Genomic DNA, 27,192 nt, shown 5'->3' on the forward strand with positions numbered 1-27,192 from the left:
AGAGAGAGAGAGAGAGAGAGAGAGAGAGAGAGAGAGAGAGAGAGAGAGAAAGATAAAGAGAAAGAGAAGAGGGTTCTTAAGAAATTTTCTTTGAATTTTGAAATATTTCCCTGCAGTGTATAAATATTCAACTTTAATAGTATTATAACATCGATTAATCGTTTTACAAAAGCAAACAATACATTTTCCAAAAATGAATTTTATCATATTAATCACTGAACTTATTTAAAGTCATTGAATCGCATTAATGATTAGATGTGAAATATGTAAATGTATATATGACAAATGCGATTTATTAAAAATATGATTACAGATTAGATTGAAATTAGTATCACTTTTAGAATCTTTCGTTTGATTGATCGCCTTTTTTTTAAACCTATTTATAAATAATATAAAACAAACTTATAAACATAAGCTTCTATACAACATAAACAGTACTGAATGGTCTGCGAGTACTAATGACTTATTAGATCCTTCTTTTGTTATGCGTCTTGATTGTAAACAGATTTGAAAAGGAATTCTCTCTGGAAAGGACATCTCTGAAATCTTATTGATCCTTGTAACTGTATAGTCATAACCAAATTAATTCTGGTAATATGTTCCGACTTTTTGTGGCGGTCGCCGTACTCGTGCTGATCAATGCAGAATTGCAAAGGTGAGCATATATAAATGTTTGCGTTTATTAGAAATTCGCAAAATATATATACTTTATATGACAGTGTAAAGTAAAAAGCAGATAAAATATGCTTAACGATTTCTTTGAGGCTCAGATTTCTTCTTTATTGTTTTAATGAGATAAGCGTCACGTACAGATCTTAGCATTTTTTAAGTAACCAAAATTTTTTACATGTTGTTTACAGTGTATACAAATACATGCAACATTTAACAATTATATTAGTCGTGTTGTCGATTCATAAAAAAATGGAGAAAAACTGCTTTTTTTTCGCCTGCAAGACCCATGTAACCCCTTAAACACCATTATGATGCGTAAATTCATAAATATAGAGAGTATTTATTTCTCAGTTTCTACTAAATTATTAAAACTTTAATAATCAATTCAATTGAAAGTCGACTCTCCAAAGTTTCAAATAACAAGAATAACCGGGCTAATGAGAATAAATTCGCTGTTATTGGTGCGATCATATATATAAGATATGTAATAGTGTAAATTTATTTACCACGTATGTAGTTTTCTCAAACGCGCGCCGAAAGTCCTTCTCACTTATAATGCAACTCTACTCTATTTTTCACAGATTTTTAATTTATCATTAATTCAATATTACATCATTAAAACTTTAATATGTCTTTCAACATATTTTTAAAATCCAATATGATGCTATAAGCATCAAAAGAATTGTTAAATTGCTTGTCAATTTAACTAAGTGATATTGCCACGGTAGTTGATTAGAATTGCGTTATAAGTCCGAAGGATTTTCGACGCGCGTTTGCTACATACGTGGTAAATAAATTCACGCTATTACATATCTTATATATGATCGCACCAATAACAGCGAATTTACTCTCATTAGCCCGGTTATTACCTTGTTATTTAAAACTTTAATAATTTTTAAAAATGAGAAGAGTTTGTAGATGGCCAATCAATTTGTACATATGTCGTACAGCGTTTAATTCGCATTTATATATGTGATACAAATAAAATATATCTATGTACATAAAATATAATAGAATTTTTTTCATGGTGCTTCAAGAGTTCCGTTATATAAGGCAAACTCCATTCGAAGATCGATTGGCATCAATCATCGAAAGAGTCGTACAATTCCAGTGAGCACTGGTATTGTAAGGGAACCTCTATTTAACGAAAATGACAACGCTTCATACTATGGCCTTATCACAATCGGAACTCCGCCACAAAAGTTTAAAGTACTTATTGACACTGGTTCCTCAGATTTATGGGTACCATCCTTAGACTGTATTTCGCACAGCGTTGCTTGCTGTAAATATATCATAACATCGTTATTTACTCCATATTCTACTATTTCTCATATAATATACATATAAAATTATATTTATGGGTACCATCCTTAGACTGTATTTCGCACAGCGTTGCTTGCTGTAAATATATCATAACATCGTTATTTACTCCATATTCTACTATTTCTCATATAATATACATATAAAATTATATTTATATTTAACAATATTATTATTACACATAATAAGGAAAATTTTTTATTGCTTTGTTTTATTTCAATGATTCAAGATGATATATTAATATAGGTATATAAAAGATTTAGAATAAGGACGATGCTGTAGAATTGTTTCTTTTTTACCTACATTTTAAATAATTTTTTAAAAATAGTTTAAAATAGTAAAAGAAAAACTAAAAGTTTTTATGTTAAAAGTTTCAATATTATGAAAATTAAAATTATAGAGCAAGTAAATATCGTGGAGTTCTTTTACAATTACACGCGATTTATAATATTTTATTGATATACTTAGTTTAAGAGTATAAACGATCTTTGCCACAAGTTACAAATCACTCGTTAAAATAATGTAGGTATTTAAATATAAATATAAATACATTTAATAATTAAAACAATTCATAATTATATGTATCATATATTTAAACTATATAGAAAAATTTATTTCTAAACTCTTTAACTGATTCATTTTACGTACTTACTATTACATACAGGGGTACATAATAGATATAATCATGAAAAATCCAGCACATACTTGAAAAATGATACTCCATTTAATATTGTATATGGTAGTGGTGAGGTGTCCGGATACTTATCTACGGATGTAGTGAACGTGAGTTATTATTATGCAAACAGTGTTCTATTTATTTTGAAATATCAAAAACTTTTTAAAAGAGTACATCAACTCGTAGTTTGCTGGTCTTGATGTTAAAAATCAAACATTCGCTGAAATAAGATTCCAAGTGGGAGATATTTTTATTCATTCCAAATTTGACGGTATCTTGGGACTGGGTTATCCTGAACTGATGTATGCCAAAGGAGTAACCCCTGTTTTTAAGAATATGATTGAACAAGACCTGGTAAAGCCAGTGTTTAGTATCTACATAAATCGGTATGTATTATTCTGTATGCATCACGTATCTCTAAACATATCTTTTTTTTTAAATATTTATATTTATTTTAAATATTTTGTCTTTACATAGTATATAATATGTTACAAAATTAATTTTTTTTATATTAAAAGATATATAATCTGTACAGAAGTTTCGAGTCCGAATTGATTGGTGAACTTTTATTGGGTGGCTCGGATTCTAATTATTACATAGGCGAGTTTATATATGTTAATGTTTCCCACAAAAAACACTGGCAAGTTACAATGGATATGTATGTGATCATGTTCTAAAGTACATGTATATTAGTAACAAATTATATGCTAACTAATTGTTAATGCCGTCGCACTTTAGGATTCAAATAAAAAATATCACTTTATGCCCAAACGGCTGCGAAGCTGTCATCGACACGGGCACTTCTCTCATAATCGGACCACCATCGGATATCGACATTATTAACAAATTGATCGGAGCTACTTATACTGAGGAAGAAATGATGGTAAATGATGATACTTTTCGCAGCGACAGCTTTTAATTTATTAAATAATTTATGGATATATATGAATAAACGTTTAATGTATTATTGATTACATTAATATGATTTATTAATACTGAGTTTTGTTTAAAGGTGGATTGCAACATGATTTCTTCTTTGCCTGATATCTATTTGATCTTAAATGGCGTTTTATTCAAACTCACTAGTGAAGATTATATTATTAAGGTAAATATCGACAAATGATGTTTGAAATTGATTTTAAATAGAAATGTCATGCTATATTCAATTTGTTATAGGATGTACTAAACGGTACGATCAAGTGTGCGAGTGTTTTTGGAACTATTCCGTTTATCAGTAAGTTAATCGAACCGATTTGGGTTCTTGGACAACCACTTCTACATCAATACTATATCGAGTTCGACATGAGGAATGACCGAATAGGATTCGCGTTTAGAAATTAATAAATAATATGTGTTTCTCTACAGGTGTTTATCGATAAACTTGAAAAGAAATCTATAATATAAATGACAATAATAAGCGAATAATTAAGCAAATTTTTTAGAATATCGATTTCTATGCCTATATTACCTCATAGTTTTTATTATCTATGAGGTATATTTTTGTAGATAAATACATAACATGATATTTTAGAAAATAAGAATAAAAATGTACAATGCAATACTATTTTTATCAATAATTTAGTAAATCTATTTTTTTTAGCGTAACGATATTGTGTTACATGATATTATGGGTGCAACGAAATTTATATTAGTAAAATATACATTTTTGTCGTATATTGTATATCGGTGTCGTATACCGATATGTAACTTTTATTATACCGAATATATAACTTTTAATTTGATTTAGATATAATATTCCAAAAGGTATTTATCATTGAAAAACGGCTACGATTGTCATGATCAAAAATCGTCCATCAATATACTTTTTGACTATAAGAATTATAGTACGATTATGATAACCATAAAATTGGCATATCTTAATTGATGATTGTGTAAAGATATGTTCATCTTAGGGTTATCACAACCAAATATATTAATGATCAAAAATTCATTATTTCTGGTTGTAACATCCATAACATTTTTTTTCTGTATTGTAATATAAATATTCAGCTTTTATATAAGTATCTTTTTTATTGTTTTATTATAAACATATTTCAAAAATATGCACGGATTAAAAAATTTTGTAAATAATACTAAATAAAATACGGCGAAGATAATTTTGAATTATTTTGATATATGTAAGTAAGTATTTTTTAGCACTAATCACTTCTAATAAGTTACACGATAAAAAAATTACTAAATTTAAGTAATATTTTCTAAATAATACTAAGAAAACGTTTTTTTACTGCAAATAAATATTTACTCGAAGAAAGAAAGTATTACCTACTTAAATCAAATATTATACGTTTATATTTAATATTTCTTTAAATTAAATATTTATTTGCAATATTTACTTATTGTTAGTACTATTTAAGAAAATACTACTTAGATTTTTAGCAAATAATATAATCTTTTTAAGCTTTTGGCCTTGCTTATTATTGTTTATTAGTTTTTTAGGATATCTTTTTAGTGCAGAAATTGATTTTAATGCAACATAAATTTGTAGCCGATATCTTGATAGTAGTATAAAAGAAAATATTATAGTTAGAACAATAATAATTAACCGTTGCGTGGGATATACAACTTACATGGCATTTTTTTATCATTTTCTCAACAATTAAATTCCTTATATTTCTTGTATATGACCGTCACATAACACAATTTCACTAGGGGATCGTTTAGCATCTATTTTAATTGATTCGATTTAATATATAATATTTTGAGTATATTTAATAAACTCTCATAGTCTTCAAAAATGACTTTAATGTAATTCATATTTTTACTTACTTAATCATTTTCTTAAGAAAACGCAGTTTATTGTTTTCACATATTCTAAATTACCTAAAATAACGTGTGGGATTGTTTAAATACACCTATTTATATACATCTGTTCTTATTTTTAACAAGAATACGGTTATATTTTTAATTAAGTGTATGTATATGTAATTTATTATCCACACACACACATGCATTTTACGTATTTATAATCATATTCTACAAATTTTTATTAACATTCAATATTTAAGCATATTTTATTTATCACAGTCTTATTTATAATGTATGGTATATCTTTAAAATTAAGATACTTGAAGATATGATTTATAGATTTATTTTACCCCTTGTACTATAATTATATCTTGTAATTTCTCTTGTATTTTACTTAATTACATTTTAATACCTTGACAATTATCAAGAATTTAAGTTTTTGCATAAAAGTTCAGAATTGTACGAAATACAATAAATTTTAAAGAACTTAAAGACATTCTCGACAGTGAAAGAGATAGACTGGAGGGATGAGGACTTCCGGGAGTTTAGAAAAATTCTTTATAGCTCGAAATGATTCGCTGTGATGTATGAATATTCAAGCTTAAAAGAATTGTAACATTAATTATATAATCCTTATAAAGACAAACAATACATTTCTTTGAAGATTAATTTTGTTACGCTAATCATTCAATTTATTTAAAATTATTAAGTCTCGCATTAATGATTATATTTGAAATAAAAATGTATGTATACAACAAATGCAATCTTTTAAAACATGATTACTGATTAGATTGAGCTTAGAGGATTGCTTTTAGAACGCTGTGTTTGGTTCTATCGTCTTTTTCATTATTTTATAAATATAAGCATATAAACATAAGATTGTTTATAAACATCACTGAGAGTTCTAATAGTCACATCCTTTTCTATTGTACGTTTTGATTATAAATAGATTCGAAAGAGAATTATAACACCTTTAAAATCTTTTCGATTCTTGTAACTTTAGTTTTAACCGAATTATAAGTCGGAAAACATGTTCCGCCTTTTTGTGACGTTCACGGCACTTTTCGTGTTGATCAATGCAGAATTGCGAAGGTATGAACATATATACACTCGTCAATAAAATTATCGCAACACAAATTTATATCAAAATTTTGCATAGTTTCAAGTAAGCGTAACTCCGTGAAAAATGGACGTAAAAATTTCTTTTTCATTATAAGGATATAAATCTGTACGTTAAGAAGATTTTCACAAATTTTGAATTTATCCTTATTTCCGCTTACCATCTTTTCTAAAGTAAAAAAGTGTTAGATATGTCTTCAAACAATTGCACTTGACATACTCTGTGGGGTGTAATGAATCTTTTTTCTCGCAAATATTACGATAATCATCTTAAAAATATGGATTTTTTCTCACAACTTTAAAAAAGTAAAGATTTTTTGTTGCAGAGATACGGCACATCAAAATAATCTATGCATTTTTGTTCAATTACCTGTGTCGTGTCATCGTTAGCATTATTTGATGCACCAAGGGAAGGCTGCTAATCGGATTTTGCGCATTGTGTGTGTGTGTGTGTGCGTGTGTATCGGGATTCAGACCTTTTATCATGTCTTAAATAGCATCATGGACGAAAATCTTAGATTTAAAATAATTAAATTTCATATAATACGTGAATTCATAAATACAGATAGTATTTATTTCTTAATACCTAAATTAACTTTAATAATTTTTAAAAATGAGAAGAGTTTGTAAATGGTCAATCAATTCGTACATATGTTGTACAGCATTTATACATTCGCATTTATGTGGTACATATATGGGGCATTCCACGCCAAGTGGGCCACCCATTTTGCGAAGTTCCATGGATTTCGTTCATATTGCGTGAACTTGAACAGTTTGATGAATAAAGACTCTATGCCAAATAATATACCTGTAGGCCAACTGGTTACTGAACTGTAGAACCGTCAATTTTTGGGCTTTCTCGTTGCAGCGCTCTTTTCGCTTGTCGTTAGTGGGCATGAAAGGCAATTTTGAAAATAAAGTGCAGACGTATTCTTATAGAAAATTGAACGCTCTTTCACGTAAGAATATTCTTTTTTTGATCAGACCGGTTTACGATGATGTTTTTCAGTTTTGAACTTTTCAAAATGGCGGCGCGCCTAAAAGGCCGCTCTCAATTTTCTTTTAATATAGCTCAAAATGTAGCTCCAGGTCTCTACTTTGTTACTCTAAAAGGTCTTAATGGCACACGCATTCGTTTAGGAGTAAGAGCTAGGAAAGTGAGGAAAATGAGTGGTGCGGCAGGGGGACGGAGCGACATTGCCTCACTTTCCTAGCTCTTACTCCTAAACGAATGCGTGTGCCATTAAGTCCTTTTAGAGTAACAAAGTAGAGACCTGGAGCTACATTTTGAGCTATATTAAAAGAAAATTGAGAGCGGCCTTTTAGGCGCGCCGCCATTTTGAAAAGTTCAAAACTGAAAAACATCATCGTAAACCGGTCTGATCAAAAAAAGAATATTCTTACGTGAAAGAGCGTTCAATTTTCTATAAGAATACGTCTGCACTTTATTTTCAAAATTGCCTTTCATGCCCACTAACGACAAGCGAAAAGAGCGCTGCAACGAGAAAGCCCAAAAATTGGGTGGCTTACTTGGCATGGAATGCCCCATATATAAAATATACAATAATTTTCCTCATGTTGCTTTAAGATTTCCATTAAATAAGGCAAACTCCGTTCGAAGATCGATTGACATCTATCATCGAAAGAGTCGTCTAATTCCAGTGAGCACTGGTATTGTAACCAAGGTACCTTTATTCAATGGATATTTATATCCAAGTGCTCCGTATTATATCGTTATTACAATTGGAACTCCACCGCAGAAGTTTAAAGTAATTATCGACACTGCTTCTTCAGATTTGTGGATCCCATCAAAATGCTACATTTTGAATAATGTTTCTCGCGGTAAGTGTTATTTCTATAACGTTGCTATTTCTTTAGCATTCTAATTTTATAAGAGTTTATGTTTATATTTAATAAGATATCATTGTTATATACGGATATAATTTTTATTATTTTCTTCTATTTTATGATTGATGTCAAGTATAATAGACGTACATATACTTATAAAATAGGGATGATATTGTGGAATTGTATTTTTTTCATTACGTTTTAAATAAAATTTGAAAATATTTAAAATAAAAATTAAATAAAATATAGTTTTAGATAGTTAAAAATCTGAAAGTTATAAAATTTCAAAAATTATAATTATTTGATAGATAAATATTATAGAAATAAGTTTCATGATTACATTATTTTATTTATCAACTCCTACTTGTTTTTTTTTTAAAGTAAGGGCATCTTATGTTTCAAAAAATTACATACTTTGTCGTACTTTATAAGATAAAATACATTTTTTTCGTAAATATTGATAATTATAATATTGGAAATAAATATGGATTTTTTCTAGTAAATTTAAAAATATAGTAATTATTTAAAATAGGAGAGACTATTTAAATAATTACCGCGGACTTTCCAAACTTCATAACTTTTTCCTATTAGGATAAAGCGGAGCTATTCTATTAGTTTCAACTTTATAGTAATATAAAAATTTACGATAGCAACAATATCTCTTTGCATTGACGTTAAAATTACATTATACAATCATTGATTGCTTCTTGAGAGTACAAGCACAATCTTTAAATAATCAATGTGCTGTTTAGAAATATTATCGCATGAAATGGACGAAAAAGCTTCATGTTTTTGATGGAATTAAATACTCTAGTAAAACAGTACTATAATTATAAGAGTAGTACTAATAATACTATAATTATAAGGGTAATACTTATGTTATTGTATACTTATTTCAGTTTTCACTCACTTTTAGTTTAAATTTACTTAAATTATCATTTATGTTGCGAATATGATTCGAACTTATTTGGTAAGATTACTAAATGGATCTTTAGGAAACAGAAGCAACACTACACTGAATATGATTCCTTATGTCACAAACAATAGCTTGTGTGAATATATATAAGCGTTTACAAAAAGTCATTTAAAGACGAAGTGGAAACACCAGATTTTTAAGTGTAAACTTACTCACTTAGAATTCGGATTTCAAGTCTGAAAAAAATTCGGCGCGTTATTAAAAATCTACATCCGTAGATGATATATAAATTCACACGCAATTTTATAGAAGCACCCAAGATCCAGCTTGACCGTTACGATATGTTCTCATCAGTTTTCCTTAATTTAGATTATCATGACATTTGCGAAAAAGGTTTATTTTAGTTCATAAAGTGCGTTAAATTATATAATTTTTTGGAGGTGTAACACGTGTTCATTTTAAAAACGACGGTGAGCGGAAGAATGAATTTAAAGTTTACACAAATTTTCACAAAGTATAACAAATTTTATTCTTAAGATAATGAGAAAAAAGGGCTTTTAAATACCACTATTTTTCACGAAATTACTTAATGTAAAATTTTAATATAAGTTTACTTATAATTTTGTTGAAAAGTGTATTAAATATTATTACAGAAAAAATTCTAAAATTTTTCATATGAATTGATTACTTGTACATACTATTTTATACAGAATCACATAATTTTTATAATTACGAAAAATCCATAACCTTCGAGTCATATGCTGATATTTTCAATGTTACGTACACACATGGAACTGTGCACGGATATTTAAGTACGGATGTAGCGAATGTGAGTCATCGTCAGGCAAAAAAGTACTCTATTTTCTTAATTATCACTTATAAATATTTTCTAAAAGAATACATCAATTTTTTTGTAGATTGCTGGCTTTAATATTCCAAATCAAGTATTCGGTGAAGTAATAAAAGCATCAGGAATTATGTTTATCCATTTGAAATTCGATGGACTCTTAGGAATGGGTTATCCGGAAATGGCATATATCAAAGGAGTAACTTCCGTTTTCAATAATATTTTTAGACTAGGTTTAATTGAGCCAGTTTTTAGTCTCTATGTGAATCGGCATGTATCGCTCTATATGTGTGATTAAAAATATCTCTTTGGCCGGTATTCATAGTCGGTTCTTATTTCAAGACTGCCTTAAGTAATGTCTTAAGATGCTAAAGCGGCCCTCTGATTGGTTCGTAACTCCTCAAAACTGAACTTAAGACGGTCTTGAATATAAGAACTGACTATGAATACCGGCCTTTATCTTAATAGTTTAATTTTTCATATTATAAAATATGTGTCTTTCTCAATTAAAAAATGTATAATCTGTACAGAAGTTCTATATCCGAATTGGTTGGTGAACTAATCTTAGGTGGCTCTGATCCTAATCATTATTTAGGCGAATTTACGTATGTTGATGTTACTCGCAAAGGATACTGGCAATTTAGGATGGATAAGTACGTAATTATGTTCTAAAGTATATGTATGTTAGCAATAAATTATATACCAACTAATTGTTAATGCCGTCGCACTTTAGGATTCAAATAGAAAATATCACCTTATGCCTGAATGGCTGCGAAGCTCTTGTCAACACGGCTAGTAATCTAATACTTGGATCATCTGTGTATATTGAAATTATTAACAAACTAATTGGAGGAGTTTATGCTGAAGAGGCAAAAACAATTGTAAATAATGCCACTTTTCGCAGTGGCAGTTTTTTTTCAACAATTATATGACAATTATGTACATAATATATACATATATTAATATTAAATGTATTTCTGAAATATATTAATAAATGTTTAATATTATATCAATTATTAGGTCCCGGTCAAGTACAATCATAGGACGCGCGTAGAGAACCATTGCATATTTTGTTTATAGGTACTTATAAAGAATCGTGCATCAGCCGAAATGTTGCTATGTCATTTCGGCAAGCATTCGACTCGCGTGCAGCAGAGTGCTCCGTGCGTGCTCTGTTATTGTGTTCCAATGTCTGGGATCTATCGATTACACTAATTAATGTATTATAGATTACTAACATTAAGCTTCGTTTGAAGGTGGAGTGCGATAGGGCAGTTAATTTTCCCAATATCAGTTTCTTCATAGGTGGTGAATCATTCGAAATCACTTATACAGATTATATTCATGTGGTAAATAACGTCAAATTAATAATATTTTTAAATTGTTTTAGAATAGAAATATTCTCTCTCAATTTTCATATTCAATTTGTTGTAGAATATGGTGAACGGTACGATGGAGTGTCTCAGCGCTTTTGCGAATACGAAGAAAAGTAATTTCAATGACGAATCGATTTGGCTTTTGGGACAAGCATTTCTACGTCGGTATTATATCGTGTTCGACATGAAGTACAATCGGATGGGATTTGCCTTTAGGAATGATTAATTCATATTATACAAGCGGTGGTATAATATGAAGGGTACTTTCTCTGTATTATATTACTATAATTATCAGCCATTTCTAAAGAATTTATAATAATAATGAACACTATTTATAATACGAACCAATAAATAAATACAATTACAAATTTTTAACAAGGGCATATTAAAAATAATTACATAATAAAGCAGTGAAACAAATACATTTATATAATAACAAGTTTTAAATTTTAAACAAAACAAACGTTTCTACCTCACACGAGGTAATTTTCAATGTTGTTATAACATCGGAGAAAATTAAAATTATAACGCATACTAAAAGAAGAGCTTACTTGTAACTTGATGTATATGCAGCTAATTCTTGTGTGATATTTCTTTGAGAACAGCAACATTATAGTATCACTTTTCTCTATTGGTGATTGTAGCGCAGTAATCGGTAGATTGCGGTTAGTGTTGTTGCGATGATGGTGTGCATCTCAACTTTTTTATAAAATTTAAATCGTGTGAATCATTGAACATGATTAAAAATATTAAAAGGCTCAATCAAGTATTAAAATGTGTGTTACATAGAATAAAATAATTTTATAAGAATAAAACGTAAAATTAAGAAAGTTTGGTAAATTGATAAAAAGATTAATTGTATTTATTGACTCGTAGCTCTTGTTTTCTATAATAATTGATTTTTATTACTTGAGCCGCTTTTTTAACTTTAATAAACATTGTATTTTTTTTTAAATAAACGAACTATACAAAAAAATTTAGTTTTCGAAATAATCACTTTTAAGGGCTATAAATATGATTAAACGTAATCAAGATGAAACAGGATCGATTAAAACAAATGGTAAATTCTGTAACGGAATCTCGTATACAATGTATATACAGATACGAAAAATGTAAGGATTTATTGAGATTTCAATAAATGTTGTGTACATAAAATAAATCAATTATACTATAAATATAAAAAATCATAATATTATTAAACCAAGTTAATACAATCATGTGACATTTATCTGGTACTGCGTTCGGAAATATCACTCGAGTACCCCCGTGTATCGTCTTATCCTTGTTTAACATTGAATGAATAACAAGGATAAGATGATACTTGGGAAAACCTGGGTAATGTTTCCGAATGCAGCCTGGGTTATGATATCAAGGAGAATGTATACTTTTAACGATTAATATTTCAGTATAAATATAAAGAAGGCAACAAGTAATTTAACGACTAATTTAATTTAAACAATCATATAAATATATCTAAAACAAACGTTACGACTCCGATCGGGTCATTTTCAATGTTACATAAAATATATAAAGTATTATAAATTAAATTTTATATTTATATTGTTTTATACATATAGAGCCTTATAATTACTTTGATTTAGATTAATATTTCGTCTTTTTTTCATTAATCATTGATTTTATTCAAATACATATAGTCACGCTGATTCGTATAATCGAAATATGTACGAAGAGAATTTAAAAAGAAATTGATTAGAGATTAGATTAATGAAAAGAATTATTATGATTGCTCTTAAAACGTTTTGTACGTTCTTTTGTCCTTCTCACACTTTTAAATAGCACGTGTATACATAAGCTCGTATATAAACAGCATCGCATATACAATGTAATTGTGTATCAGTAGACGCGGTCTCCGGCCATGTAATATGTATAGGCACTAATGATTGATTTTGTTTCTTTTCTGTTGTGTGATTTGACTGTAGCCTAATTAAAAAAAAAGTTATAACGTTTTTAAAATCTTAATTTTTGTAGTTTTAATAAAAGAATTTAGGAAATATGTTTCGTCTTCTCGTTACAGTCGCAGCATTCCTACTGATTGACGCGAAATTGTTAAGGTAAGCAAATGTAAACTTTTATTGGCAATAAATGTAACGATTATTAAAACAAATCTGTAGAGAAATATACTTTGTACAGAGTAAAATGGGGATATAAAGAAGTGCTTTTAAGAATTCCTTTGATATTTGTATTTTTATCGTCTTTATCACGTCTTAAATAAAATAAGTATTACAAACGGAGCAATTTGCATTTAACAGTCTAAACTTTATTTTGATATGTAAATAGATTTAATACTGATAGCAGTTATTTCTTAATATCAACATATTGAAGCTTTAATAATTCTTAGAAATAAGAAATATATAATATTCAGAGATGATTTTTACAAAATTCGTATATATGTATGTTGTATGATTTATACATGCATATATTTATTTAAATAGTACGTATAAATATATGTATTATATCAATTCCAAAAACGTAATCTCCTTATTAAATGTGTACTATTAATGTGTATTCTATAATGAAATCTTTGTATTGCTTCTCAAGAATTCCATTATACAAGACACATTCTATTCAAAAATCTTGGAAAGAATCAGGCATACATCGTCGACAGATTAGTTTGATTTCGCATAAGGGCATAAAAGAATATATGTTTTATGATCATAATTATTCGTACTATGTCATTATTTCAATTGGAGTTCCACCGCAGCACTTTAAAGTACTAATCGATACTAGTACCTCAAATTTTTGGGTACCATCCAAAGAATGCCTTCTTAATTGCAGTAAGTATGGCTGTGTTCTATAGTTAAAATCTTGCCAAATCAATGAAAAATTATTGTGCACGTAACGTAAACCATATAGGTTTTCAGTATTAACATAGTGATATTTCAAATGCAGTTTATATCATAATATCGCTATTTCTACGATATTCTACATATTATTTAAAATATTCATTAGCATTATTATCAAATTGACAATCAATGTGATTTGTGATATTGTTTTCAGTTTTAGTTTATAATTACATTTTAAGCCTGGCAAACTGAATTAGAGCGCAGTTTATAGAATTTAAAATCCTTTTTGGAAATTTTGCATATAAAGCATTATCAATCACCGAATTTTATTTTAAAAACTAGACTTGTTTCTTTTAATTTAATTTATTTTTTTATCTAAATTTTACTGTATAATTATTTCATTATTTATACAAATATATTTATATTTAGTATATTTTTATTGCACATATGGAAATAATTTTAATTTTATTTTAATAATTATTAAATAAGATTATAGATAATATCTTTCTTATCTATTTACATTTTACATACAATTTTTTAAATTGTTTAAAATTTAAAACTTTTATAAGGTTTCAAAAATAAAAATTAACGAATAAACAAATATTATATACTGTATTCAAAATCTTATTAGCGGTTTATTTTATTTGCTTTTTTGTTTATTTATTTTATTTCATACTTATTCTGTAAATATAAAAATAATTTTTGATACATATAAAATACAATTTATGTATTTAAGTAAAAAATATAAATATTAATACATTTAATGATTCAAAATATTAAAAATATAAATGTTAAGATAACGCTTGTTATATTTTAAAAACAATAAAAATAAGATATTATAAATTTCGGTATTATAAACAAGCAAAAAGAGGTAAACAACGGATGACAATCTTTATTACAATAACCTCATAATTTCAAAAAGCGAAACGTTTCGACTCATACAGAAGTCCTCTTCACAGTCTCAAAAATTTTTACACAAATAGTATAATAATAAAATATGTATAACAATTAAACGAATTATGATCAACAAGTCATAAATGTTCTTTTATTAGTCAGTTTATTAAAAAAACGAAAGAAAACTATCTCATACAGTTGTATTATGAAAATTATCCGCATCATGATTCTGTGCAACCAATAAGAATACATACTTATAAAATTGATTTGAAAGTGTATCTAACTTACGGTAATTTCATATGCTCTATGTACAATTCTCTTTCTTTAAATTCTTCCTCTTTCTTCTCTTTCTTCCAGTAGTTTATATTATTTTTCGATTTGAAGAAAGAAAATTCTACATAGAGCATCTGAAATTGCTGTAAGTTAGATACACTTTCAAATAAATTTGTGTAAAATACTATTTGTGTAAAAATTTTTAAGACTGAAGAGGACTTTTGTATGAGTCGAAACGTTTCGCTTTTTGAAATTATGAGATTAATGTAAAGATTGTCATCTGTTGCTTACTTCTTTTTGCTTGTTTATAATACCGAAGTTTATAATATCTTATTTTTGTTATTCAAAATATTGTTCATTTACATACTGTATAAATTAATGAAGAAAATTTTACTTTTAGAATATTTAATAGTAATCGATTTACTTTTACGATTATTTTTTACAGCGTCACATAATGCATATGACAATACAAAGTCTGCCACATACACATCAAGTGGAGATACAACATTCCGTATTGTATATAACGGTGGATATAATATATTTGGATATTTGTCAACTGATATAGTAAATGTGAGTTATTGTCAGGAAAACAGTCTTATTCAATCTCAGTTATATTTTACAAAAATTTCTTTAAAGAAACATCAACTTTACAGTTTGCTGGATGTAATATTGAAGATCAAATATTTGGAGAAGCGGTAACTGGATTCGGATCCAGTTCTGACTATAAGAAATTCGATGGTGTCTTGGGAATGGGTTACCTTGAGATGTCTTCCGAAGGAATGACTTCTATTTTTGTAAACATGATAGAACAAGGCTTTGTAGAGCTACCAGTTTTTAGTATCTATTTAAATCGGCATGTGTCTAATATTTTTAAATAGTTTACCTTCCCCCATATACAGAATTTGTCTTTCCATATATTAAAAAAATTTTGTCTTTCTATATAGAAGGCCCACGGCAGGTGGTGAGTTGGTGTTGGGTGGTTTCAATTACGCTTATTACACTGATGAGTTAACGTATGTTAATGTTACCCGCAGAGGATACTGGCAATTTACCATGGATAAGTACGCGATTATTTTTCAAATTATGCGTATGTCGACTACAGACTATATTGGGCAACAACGCTCTTTTTTTTATCGCAGATGTGAATAATCATTTTAGATTTTTTGTTTGCTGAACACGAATCTGTTTATTTAAATCAAGTTATATTAGCTCATAATTTCGAGAAAATTACATTAATCAAGCAAAAACGACTTTTGTATTAAAGAAGCAAAAATTAAGAGTTTTTATGATGTTATAAAATAACTTTGTTTTATTCATGCCATGCAAAGATATCTAATTTTTAATTATATTTTGTTTTATTTTAATATGTGTGTGAAATTCGATATGATTTATTTCAAAGACGTATCAATTTAAAAGTAGCTCTTTTCCCATATAATACATGAAAAAGGGAATTTATTTCTTCTTAATATTGCATTACTCTAACAAAATTATTAATAATATTTAAAAAAAGGTTGCTCTTATAGTATTATGTTATGAAAATCTTTAAGACCATTGTTTTCAGTCTTTTTGGTGTCATTTTTTCTTCAAAATTGTGACATAATATAGTCAAGTTTAGATGCGGATTCATATTCAGTATACAAAAATACGTCAAAAATGATTATTCATTATTATGCTTCTATTGCAAGATAGCATTGGACAGTGACATCAGATTATTAATATTTACAATTAATGCATTATGAAAACCAAAATTAAAATTTAATTTAATTTGACATTCGTTATCTTCACCACAAAATTAATAAGAATTGGCTGTTTTAGTATACATCTTTATTGTTGCCCAGTATTGTATGTCACTTAATTGTTAATATTATACTATCGCTGTATATACTGTACAGGGTTCGAATAGGAGGTACCACTGTATGCGAGAACCGTTGTCAAGCTGTCATCGATACGGGCACCTCCTATCTAATAGGACCATCATCGGATCTGACCGGAGTTATTGCTCCTCACAGACAGACATATGTAAATAATAGATAACAACTGTTCGCAATAGCATACAACTCTTTTTTGATATTACTAAATAAACTGATAAATATTTTATTGTATATATTACTAATTGTTAGCTTTGTTAAAGGTGAAATGTGACCAGATTTCTAATGTGCCCAATGTGGATCTTTTCATAGGTGGTAATATATTCAGACTCACTGGTAAAGATTATATTTATAAGGTAAATAGATATGGTCAAATAACGGTTTAGAATAGAAATATTGTTTCAAAATCATTTTTTATTATTTTAAATTGTTTTATGACAGAAAATATTATTATACATCTGTTTTAATTTTCATTTATTATAGTTTAGATCACACAATGAGACAAAATGCGTAAGTTTTTTTGTAGACTCTCTTGAAGAATCAAAATGGATTTTGGGTAATGTATTTCTTCGTCGATACTATATTGAGTTCGACGTTGGGAAAAAAAGACTAGGATTTGCCACTGCAAAATAATTATTGATTGACTTTTCAAGATTATTTCTAAATATTTAAAGATATAAATGATAGTAATAATTTATTATTATCTATCATAATAATAAATATAATTTATAATAATATAAATAATATAATTTATAATTAAGACAAATTTTTTAATGATTTCTATAGCTTATTTTTTATTTATGGTTTACATATTTCAAAAACATACTTTCTAAACATCACATTATTTTAAATAAAATAAAATATCATATGTGTATGATTTAGGCATATATATTATACTATATTATCCGTTTTTTATTTTTAAAACACGCTTACATATTTTATTATAAGAACGTATATAATTTGTTATTCATATTTTACATATTTATAATTATATTCTACTGGTTTTTAATAATATTTTAATATTTAAATATAATGTTATTGTAATGTTATCTATCTTAGTTCTTATCCTACTTATAAATGTAAAACAAGAATAAAGATGTTATTTTTGATTGAAATATTTATTTTACCTTGTTCCTAATTTCAATACCTTGCCGATTATTAAAATTTATATCTTTGCAGCATACAATCTCAAATTTTTGGAAATGTAGAAAATTTAAAAAAATTTAAAATTTTGATATTAAGAGCATTCTCGGAAATTTAGAAAATGCTTCAAATTTTGAAATTTTGAAATAATAATATTCTTTTAAAGATTAATTTTGTTTTTTTTTATAATCATTGAATTTATTTAAATTCTTTGATATACATTAATGAGCAGGGATGGAAAGTTATTTTGTAAAAATAATTAATTACAGTTACACAGTTTTTCTCTTTCAAAAAGTAATTAATTTTTTATTGTTACAATTTATTATACAATTTATTATACAAATATTGACTCCGAAAAGTAATTTGTTACAGTTACAGCTACTGAAAAAGTAACTTTAAGTTACTTTTAAGTATTTTCGAGTTTTTTTTTCATCGGAATTTTCACTAGTAGCTTCGGTACCATTAGAATTGCATTCAGAAACTACTCGATTGCATTTGTGTATCGTTTTACACTTGTTTTTCATCTAATATTAAACAAGAATGATACTCGGGGTCATCATAGTAATGCAGCCTAAGACAATTAAAAAGAAGACCGGTTTACATTTACATGTTATACAATTTTATTCAAAAAGATGAGAAAATTGTATGGTAAAGACGTTTTCCGTTAAAGTAATATTAACACATATGAATATAAATATGAAATAGCACACATATACAATTTTGTAAAAATAATTCTTTTTATATTCGGCTAAAAGTTGCAAATAAATTCCAGCACTAATCCAAAATTACGTGATTGCATTCAGAAAACATACGGCTCAGATGGTCAGGTGCATTTAGTATTACAACCGTTCATTGAGCACTCTTGCATTTGATTAGCGGATTCCATTAGACTCAAAAATATAGACTAAACAGGTACAAGAGTTTATTGAATGCTTTAATTAAATTTCTTTCTTGTGATTAATCAAATGTTTCAGAGCATTTGTAGCGCCAAGTGGAATACTACCGCACACTAAATTGACAAATAAGTTTAAAATATATAAAATAACTATGACAATAACTATTAAATAAGTTAGTACAGTTACTTAGAAGATGTAACTAAGTTAAGTTATAATTACAGATGGAAAAAAAGTAACGAAGTTAAGTCACAGTTACTGAAGAAAGTAACTCTAACTGTAACATCGTTATAAGTAACGAGTTACTTCCCATCCCTGTTTAATGAGTATATGTGAAATATGAGTATACATATGAAAAATGCAATTTTTTAAAAAATTATTACATTTTACATTTAGCTGTTAGGATTGTTTTTAGAACGTTTCGCTCTCTCTTTTTATTTTACTTTCCACTCTGTTATAAACACAAGAACGTACACATAAGCTCACATATAAACAATATTTGTATTAAGAACTCTATAGTTGACTACGTCCTTTGTGCGTTTGACCGTTAAGAGATTCGCGCGACAGAGAATTACAACGCTCTCTATAGTTTTTTTAATTCTTGCATCCTTAACTACCAGAAAATTCAAAAAACATGTTTCGACTTTTCGTGACGGTCGCCGCACTCGTGCTGATCAACGCGGAATTGCATAGGTGAGCTGACAAGCACATATAAATAATGATTTGCGATTAATACTTCAATGATAATTAAAACAAATTTGAAAGAATGTGGTTTGTATGTCAAATAAAGAAATGTTCGAAATTTTCTCTAGGACTTCTTCTTTAATAAATGTTACGAATAAAAAATAACTAAACTAAATATATCATGTGATATGTATATCGATAAATACAAATAATATTTATTTATTGAAACTAAAAAAAAATTGACAATATTTAATAATATTGAGGTTTTAATCATTTTCAATAAAAAAACGTTTGAAAATGATCACTCAATTTGTGTATTTTGTATAATATTCATATATATATTATACAAGTAATTCAATTAATTGGGAATTATATATAATGACCGGTTAATATGCACAATTCCCAATTTGTTTGGTCAATATAATTAATAGAAAAGAATTATTCCAATTTTTCGGTTACTATATAGTACATTTCCTCCAATGCTAAATGATCATTTTGATAAATCGGATTATAAAACAGTATAAGACATTTTTTTTACCCATTCTGATTTTGTTTTTGTATTAAATAGATGTGAATATATTGCTGTAAATCGAATTTTATCAATACGATTCGAATATCATACTAGTTCAAAATGTAATCTTCTTTCTACTCTCCAAAAATTCTAAACAAAAAAAAGAAAACACTATACCTACTTACAAATTTTAAAAAATAAGTAAAATAATTTTTCTTTGTGTTGAGAGAGATTTCTATAACGCTTATTAAATGTATTTTGTTTAGTTTGTGTCTCCCCCTTTTTAATATTTATACTTAGTTGACCGACACGTTACTTATTATTAAATTTTATCATTTATGTATTTTTTAATTTGTTTTATCTTTATAATTAATAAATAAACATTCTTTTTCATTAATTTATTTGACAAATATGTTCTTTGTACATATAATTTTTTTGTTAATGTAAAGTAAAAATTCAATTTTTTATGTAAATAAAGACACATGTTTAAAAAAAATTATACATATTTATTTCATTAGAATACTTATAACAAAATCGTAATACTTTTGGTTTTTGTTACGTAAATAAGCAGCTTGCGAATAACCTACATGCAATTATATAAACTTCTACAAAATAATTATATATTAAAAGTTCTTTTTAGACATTAATTGGCAGAAACAAACTACAACTAAAACACTAAAAGTACAAGGAATTAAATAAATAAATAAATATTTAAATGCATAGTATGTAATGAGTAACAAGTTGAGATTGTAGAAAACAAACTTATTTTACAAAAATATTTTCAATGTTTCAATTTATTAACCACATTTTTCACTTGTACGTGGGCATAATTCATAACTAATCACATTTTGATTATTTTGGACATTTTTGCTTCTATAATATTATTCAAATTTTCCAAAACAAGCAGCCGTTATCCATATTGATTGGCTATTATATAAATTCCGAATTAATCAAATTGCCCATAACATATACAAATTGTAAAATATAATGGAATTTTTTTATGGTGCTTCCAGAATTTCGTTATATAAGACAAGCTCTATTGAAAAATCAGTTAGCATTGATCGTCGACAGGATCGTTTAACTAGAAGTACTATCGTTCTAAGGGAATCTCTATTTAATGATTACAATACTTCTTACTACGTCTATATCACAATCGGAACCCCACCGCAGATATTTAAAGTACTTATCGACACTGGTTCCTCGGATTTATGGGTACCTTCTTCAAACTGTGATTTACATAACGTTGCTTGCTGTAAGTATGTCATAATGTCACTATTACTTTAATATTTTATTTTTTTATATATAAAATTACATGTACATTTAACAGTATTATTCTTACATATATTAAAATCATTTTTATTGCTTTTTTCTATTTTTGAATTATTTATATCAAGTTGATATAATTGACGTAAAAATTTAGAATAGAGATGATGCTGTAGAATTGTATTTTTCCTATTTACATTTCAAATAAAATTTCTTAAATATTAAAGTTTAAAATAATGAAAAAAAAGATCTAAGTTTTAATATTACGAAAGTTAAAATCATCAAGCAGATAAACATTATGGAGCTAAGTTTTACAATTACATGCAATTAATTTTATTCATTATACTTGTTTTAAGAGTAAAAATAATCTTTACAACCAATTACAAATTACGTGTTCATGCAAAATATATAAATATAAATTTACACTTGATGATTAAACAACTATCAATTTTTTTTACGTATATTTAAATTCATACAGAAAAATTAATTTCAAGAATCTTTATCATTCAAAAAGTGATTAATTTTTTTACGCATTATTTCATACAGGGACACATAATAGATATGAGTTTGAAAAATCTAGCACATATGTGGAAAATGATACTTCATTCAATATTCCATATAGTAGTGGTGAAGTGTCCGGATATTTATCTATAGATGTAGTGAATGTGAGTATATGAGCTATCGTCACGAATATGGTGTATATAATTTTAATAATAATTTCTAAAAATTTTCTAAAAATTATTACATCAATTTCTTCTAGTTTGGTAGCCTTAACATCCAAAATCAAACATTTGGGGAAGCAATAGACCAATCAGGAACAGCATTTGTCTATTCGAAATTTGACGGTATCTTGGGAATGGGATATCCCGAAGGAGTAGTTGCCAAAGGAATGACTCCTATATTTAATAACATGATTAAACAAGGCTTGGTGGAGCCACTTTTTAGTATTTATGTAAATCGGTGTGTATCGTTCTTTATGTGTCACAAGTGTTTCAAAATATTTTTTATTTAAAAAATTTGTTTCCTATATTAAAAAATATATAATCTATACAGAAGTGCCGCATCCGAATTGGCTGGTGAACTAATATTGGGTGGTTCCAACCCCAATTATTATTTAGGCGAGCTTACATATGTTGATGTTACCAAAAAAGTAGGCTGGCAATTTACGATAGATAAGTAGGTGACTATTTTCTACATTACAAGTATGTGTGTGTGTCGGCTGTAGATTGTATATTGTATATAATTGTTATTGTGGTTGCAACTTTAGGATTAAAATAGGACATAGCATTTTATGTTCGGAAGGCTGTGAAGCCTTAATCGACACGGGTACTACCCTGCTAATTGGACCATCAGTGGATATTAATTCTATTAATGAACTGATCGGAGCTACTTACATTGAGGAAGAAATAATTGTAAATAATGACACTATTCGCAGTGGCTTTTTGCAGTCTCTTTCAACATCATTGAAATATATAATATTAATAAACGTTTATATAAAATAATTGTTTGATATATTACTGATTTTCTAATACCGCGTTTTCTTTAAAGGTGGATTGCAATAAGATTCCTTCTTTGCCCAATATCAGTTTTGTGTTAAATGGCGTTTCATTTAATCTCACTAGTGAAGATTATATTAACAAGGTAAATATCAATAAATGACGTTTTAAATTAATTTAAAATAGAAATGTCATGTCACATTCAATCTGTTATAGGTTGTAGTAAACGATACGATCAAGTGTGTGAGTGCTTTTGAGGGTCTAGATGTCGATGAAGTGATATCGGATAAGTGGGTTTTAGGAAATGTATTTATACGGCGATATTATATCGAGTTCGATATGAAGAAGAACCGGGTTGGATTTGCTCCTGGGAAGTAATAAAAAATTCGTATCCATTTACAGATTTTTGCAAACAAACGTTTAGAATATCTAAATGATGATAATGAGCAAAAAGATTAAGACAAATATTTTCAAACACTAATTCTTATGTCTATTATCTTACAACTTTTATTTATTTTTTATCTATGTGATACGCTTTTAAATATGTATGATACTTAAATTTCTAATTTTGAAAAATTAGAAAAATTATTTTTATTAATAATTTCGTACAAATTATTCTTTCAACATAATATTATACTGTTATATGATATTATGAGTGCAACGAAATCTATTATATTAAAATAAAGTGTACATACACCTTATTGTACGTCAGTTTCATATATCGACTCTTTAATTTGATTTAAATAAATATCTCAAAAGAAGTATTTATAATTATTTCATATATTTTATAGATATTTTCTTTCACATAAGTAACTGTTTTAATGTTTCTTTTTTTGTTAACATTATTTTAAATCTTAAACATATTTTAAAAACTTACATAAAATATATACTATTGTAGAAAGTGCTACATAAAATTTAGGCAAAGGAAAATGGTATTATTTAAATCATTTCGATGCGTATACAAGAACTGCAATATTTTTTACTTGCAGAAATTATGTACTTTAATGCTGTATTATCTCGATAATAAAGAAAATAGTTAGAACAGTAATAGTTATATATTCTGTAGGATGTGCAATTTGCGGAATATTTTCTTTATCTGTTTTTACAAAGGTTCATTTATTCTTCCTGCCTTATTTCTGCGAGAGAAAATTAGATTCTCTAATCTTCTCTCTTTTTTCCTTTCACCTTTTTTTCTTTTAACTTTATTGTCTGTCTACCTCATCTCTAAACCTTTTGTGATAAATAATAACAAATTTAAGATATAGGTTTAACTGGATCTTAGATGCTTGTATACTTCCGAATTACAATTGTGAATTTATATACTACATAAATTCGAGTATATAGTCTACAGTCTCCTTACGAGATGTCCAAGTATTGTTGTTTACAGTTTTGTCAAAAAAATCGCGCAAAGCTTATTTCTGACGTGATAAAAATCATTTGTAATGTTACAAAATTAAATGTTTGTTCACATATTTTGATTGATACCGATCGATTTGTTATTATCTCCTCTATTAAAAATAATCGTTTCGAACTTCCTTTTGGTGATCAAATACTGCTGTTGACAGTATTGTCGATTAAGCACGCGCTTACATTTCCGCTTTCTGTTTGACCGGAAATGACCTTTTCCTCATTAGTAAAACCTGCATGTACGCATCAATCCCGAGAGCCATCCCATATGCAGTGTATTGCTTCAGTATGTATACATATACAATGTGAGTCGTTTTTACCGTTGCATCAAAGTTAGCAACAACGACGTTGATTATCGATTACGGAAATGAACGTGCCTTCGTGGGTACTAATCAGTGATAAATTAATCCTAAATAGCACGCAATGGCTGCAGTGTGACAGCAGAGTAGCTTCTTCTATTAACGACTCCGTTAAGTTGTAATTATGTGACAAAGTAAGCCATTTTTATGTTCTTTTAATGTCAGAATACTGCACTAACGCCCGTTTATATCAATGTAGTTTAATTTTAACCTCAGTTCAACTAACTCTTCTTTCTTTCTAATTTTAAATTAAAAAAGGTGAAGAATAAATTGAACTGAAATTAACGTTAATCATAAAATGCAGAATTTTTTCTTCTTAAATGCTTTGTTTACTGCAAACGTGCAACCGCAACGACCTTCATCGCAATTATAAGAAGAACCTTACGCATAGTAACTAAGGAACATGACAAAAAAAAATACAACATTCTGAAAATATTGGTAATTTTAATGATTTTTCAACGCTACTTTTCTAATATTTTATACTAAAAGAAAAAACTGAATATGGCGTAGTATTTTTAATTGGTTGCAGAAATCAATTAAAAATGCTATATTAATATTTTACTATCTCAATTAGTGCAGCAGCCAATCTTTTCTTTTAGTGTAGTTACTCATAAACTCGCTAATTTGCTTTTTGCCCTATCCAAATATTTCGAATTTACTTTTTTTGTTTCATCAATTAAATTTCTAATTTGTTTTTTAAAATAGTATAGATATAGAAGATAAAGTTTGTCATGTACTTCATTTTCAATTTGATAAAAAAAAGAGGGGACTTGATAACGATGCGATTTCACTACGAGACGATTTGATGATGCATCTTCGCGTGGTCGGCCTACCTCGAAATGTATTCCGAAGACACGATTGTTTATTATCGTTTGCGAGGATCGACGTATGTCGTTCCAAAAAGAAAACAAGATTCTCTGACTAGCCTCTCTTTTGTCATCGCAAGTGGTAACCATTGTTGACGCGTTGTGTCATCTCTAGACTTGTCCAGAACGCCATTGCAATAATAAAAGAAGGAAAGAGAGAAGGAATATTTTTGCAATCAATCATAACAATAACAATAACTGCAAGGAAACAATAATGTTCTGTAACAACGATTGTTATGGAAGTAACAATGATATTGATGGTGATGATGATGACAATGGGTGGGGTCTCGTCCAAGAAATAAAGTCGTAAAATCTCGCAAAGACGTTTTTGAGTTTCAATAGCGTTTATTGTAATCACTTTTTCGCGTTATAGAAATAAAACAGAATAACTTTTTGCTTAAGATTTTATAAGATTTTTACATACAAAAAGAGAAGGAAATAAGTTATATTTAAATATATTTCATATCGTACAAACAGATAATATTTTTGTATTATAAATTACATTTATAGATAATTATTTAAATTAAAGAGACGTTTTTGTTGAATCGAAATTGAATTATTTATTAAGAGCACTATATTAATATACAGTATATCTATAACATTTTAATACTTCTCCGAATATTATATAAGACTCGACTATCTCTTTTACTTAATTACAGGTATTCTTTACGCACTCAAATAGTTTCGAAGAATAATCAATTCAATTTCTAAGGCAGCCTAGTACTAATTATTACAATAGTGTTTCTGCTTTAACGAAGACGATAATTTGCCTCCGGCGAAATGAGAAACTTGGTTGCTCCTTCAGTAAGTTCACTGAGACCTCTTCAGCTGCTGCGAAGCTCATTAACTTGTCTAAGAGCGTAGGAAGGTGTTAGCTACGTGCTGGATCATTTGTCCTTATGCAACACGTCGAATGATGAATTTTAGAGGAAGCAGCAGAGATCATCACACGACACGAATGAAAATCATGATTCCAATAAAATCGTGGGTCGTTGTTCCCAATATACTAGGATTGTGATCAGGAATTATCTAACGGTTCGTTCTATTGGATTTATAAGAGCGTCTGAGGTAACTTGATTAGAGAGTCTTTTGTAGATAAACTATAACTGCTCTATAAGTATATCTACTAATTTTTCTCTTCTCCTTACGAGCTAAACGATTCGGTTAGTAGGTCGTAAATAATTAATATAA

At 27.6% G+C, this 27,192-nt stretch overlaps 4 protein-coding genes across 4 annotated transcripts; all 4 read left to right on the forward strand.

Moving 5' to 3' along the window:
• Positions 1-596: 596 nt before the first annotated feature.
• On the forward strand, positions 597-4,009 carry LOC108775843 (lysosomal aspartic protease-like). Its single transcript, XM_018542288.1, has 8 exons — positions 597-655; positions 1,710-1,954; positions 2,657-2,775; positions 2,855-3,054; positions 3,204-3,326; positions 3,407-3,551; positions 3,681-3,773; positions 3,845-4,009. Exons 1-8 carry the CDS (start codon positions 597-599, stop codon positions 4,007-4,009), a joined length of 1,149 nt encoding a protein of 382 aa, XP_018397790.1.
• A 2,455-nt stretch (positions 4,010-6,464) lies between these two features.
• Positions 6,465-11,766, forward strand: LOC108775844 (lysosomal aspartic protease-like). The gene is made up of 8 exons (XM_018542290.1): positions 6,465-6,526; positions 8,142-8,395; positions 10,028-10,146; positions 10,235-10,434; positions 10,695-10,817; positions 10,898-11,045; positions 11,394-11,513; positions 11,599-11,766. Exons 1-8 carry the CDS (start codon positions 6,465-6,467, stop codon positions 11,764-11,766), a joined length of 1,194 nt encoding a protein of 397 aa, XP_018397792.1.
• A 1,787-nt stretch (positions 11,767-13,553) lies between these two features.
• Positions 13,554-17,992, forward strand: LOC108775845 (lysosomal aspartic protease-like). Its single transcript, XM_018542291.1, has 8 exons — positions 13,554-13,612; positions 14,100-14,335; positions 15,957-16,081; positions 16,165-16,364; positions 16,456-16,572; positions 17,404-17,530; positions 17,643-17,735; positions 17,906-17,992. Exons 1-8 carry the CDS (start codon positions 13,554-13,556, stop codon positions 17,990-17,992), a joined length of 1,044 nt encoding a protein of 347 aa, XP_018397793.1.
• A 2,057-nt stretch (positions 17,993-20,049) lies between these two features.
• On the forward strand, positions 20,050-23,747 carry LOC108775846 (lysosomal aspartic protease-like). Its single transcript, XM_018542292.1, has 8 exons — positions 20,050-20,108; positions 21,624-21,862; positions 22,420-22,538; positions 22,634-22,833; positions 22,927-23,049; positions 23,141-23,285; positions 23,422-23,514; positions 23,586-23,747. The coding sequence occupies exons 1-8, from the start codon at positions 20,050-20,052 to the stop codon at positions 23,745-23,747; spliced, it is 1,140 nt and encodes a 379-aa protein (XP_018397794.1).
• Positions 23,748-27,192: the final 3,445 nt, after the last annotated feature.

Source organism: Cyphomyrmex costatus, unplaced genomic scaffold (genome assembly GCF_001594065.2).
Source record: "Cyphomyrmex costatus isolate MS0001 unplaced genomic scaffold, Ccosl1.0 scaffold33, whole genome shotgun sequence".
NCBI classification, from domain to species: domain Eukaryota; kingdom Metazoa; phylum Arthropoda; class Insecta; order Hymenoptera; family Formicidae; genus Cyphomyrmex; species Cyphomyrmex costatus.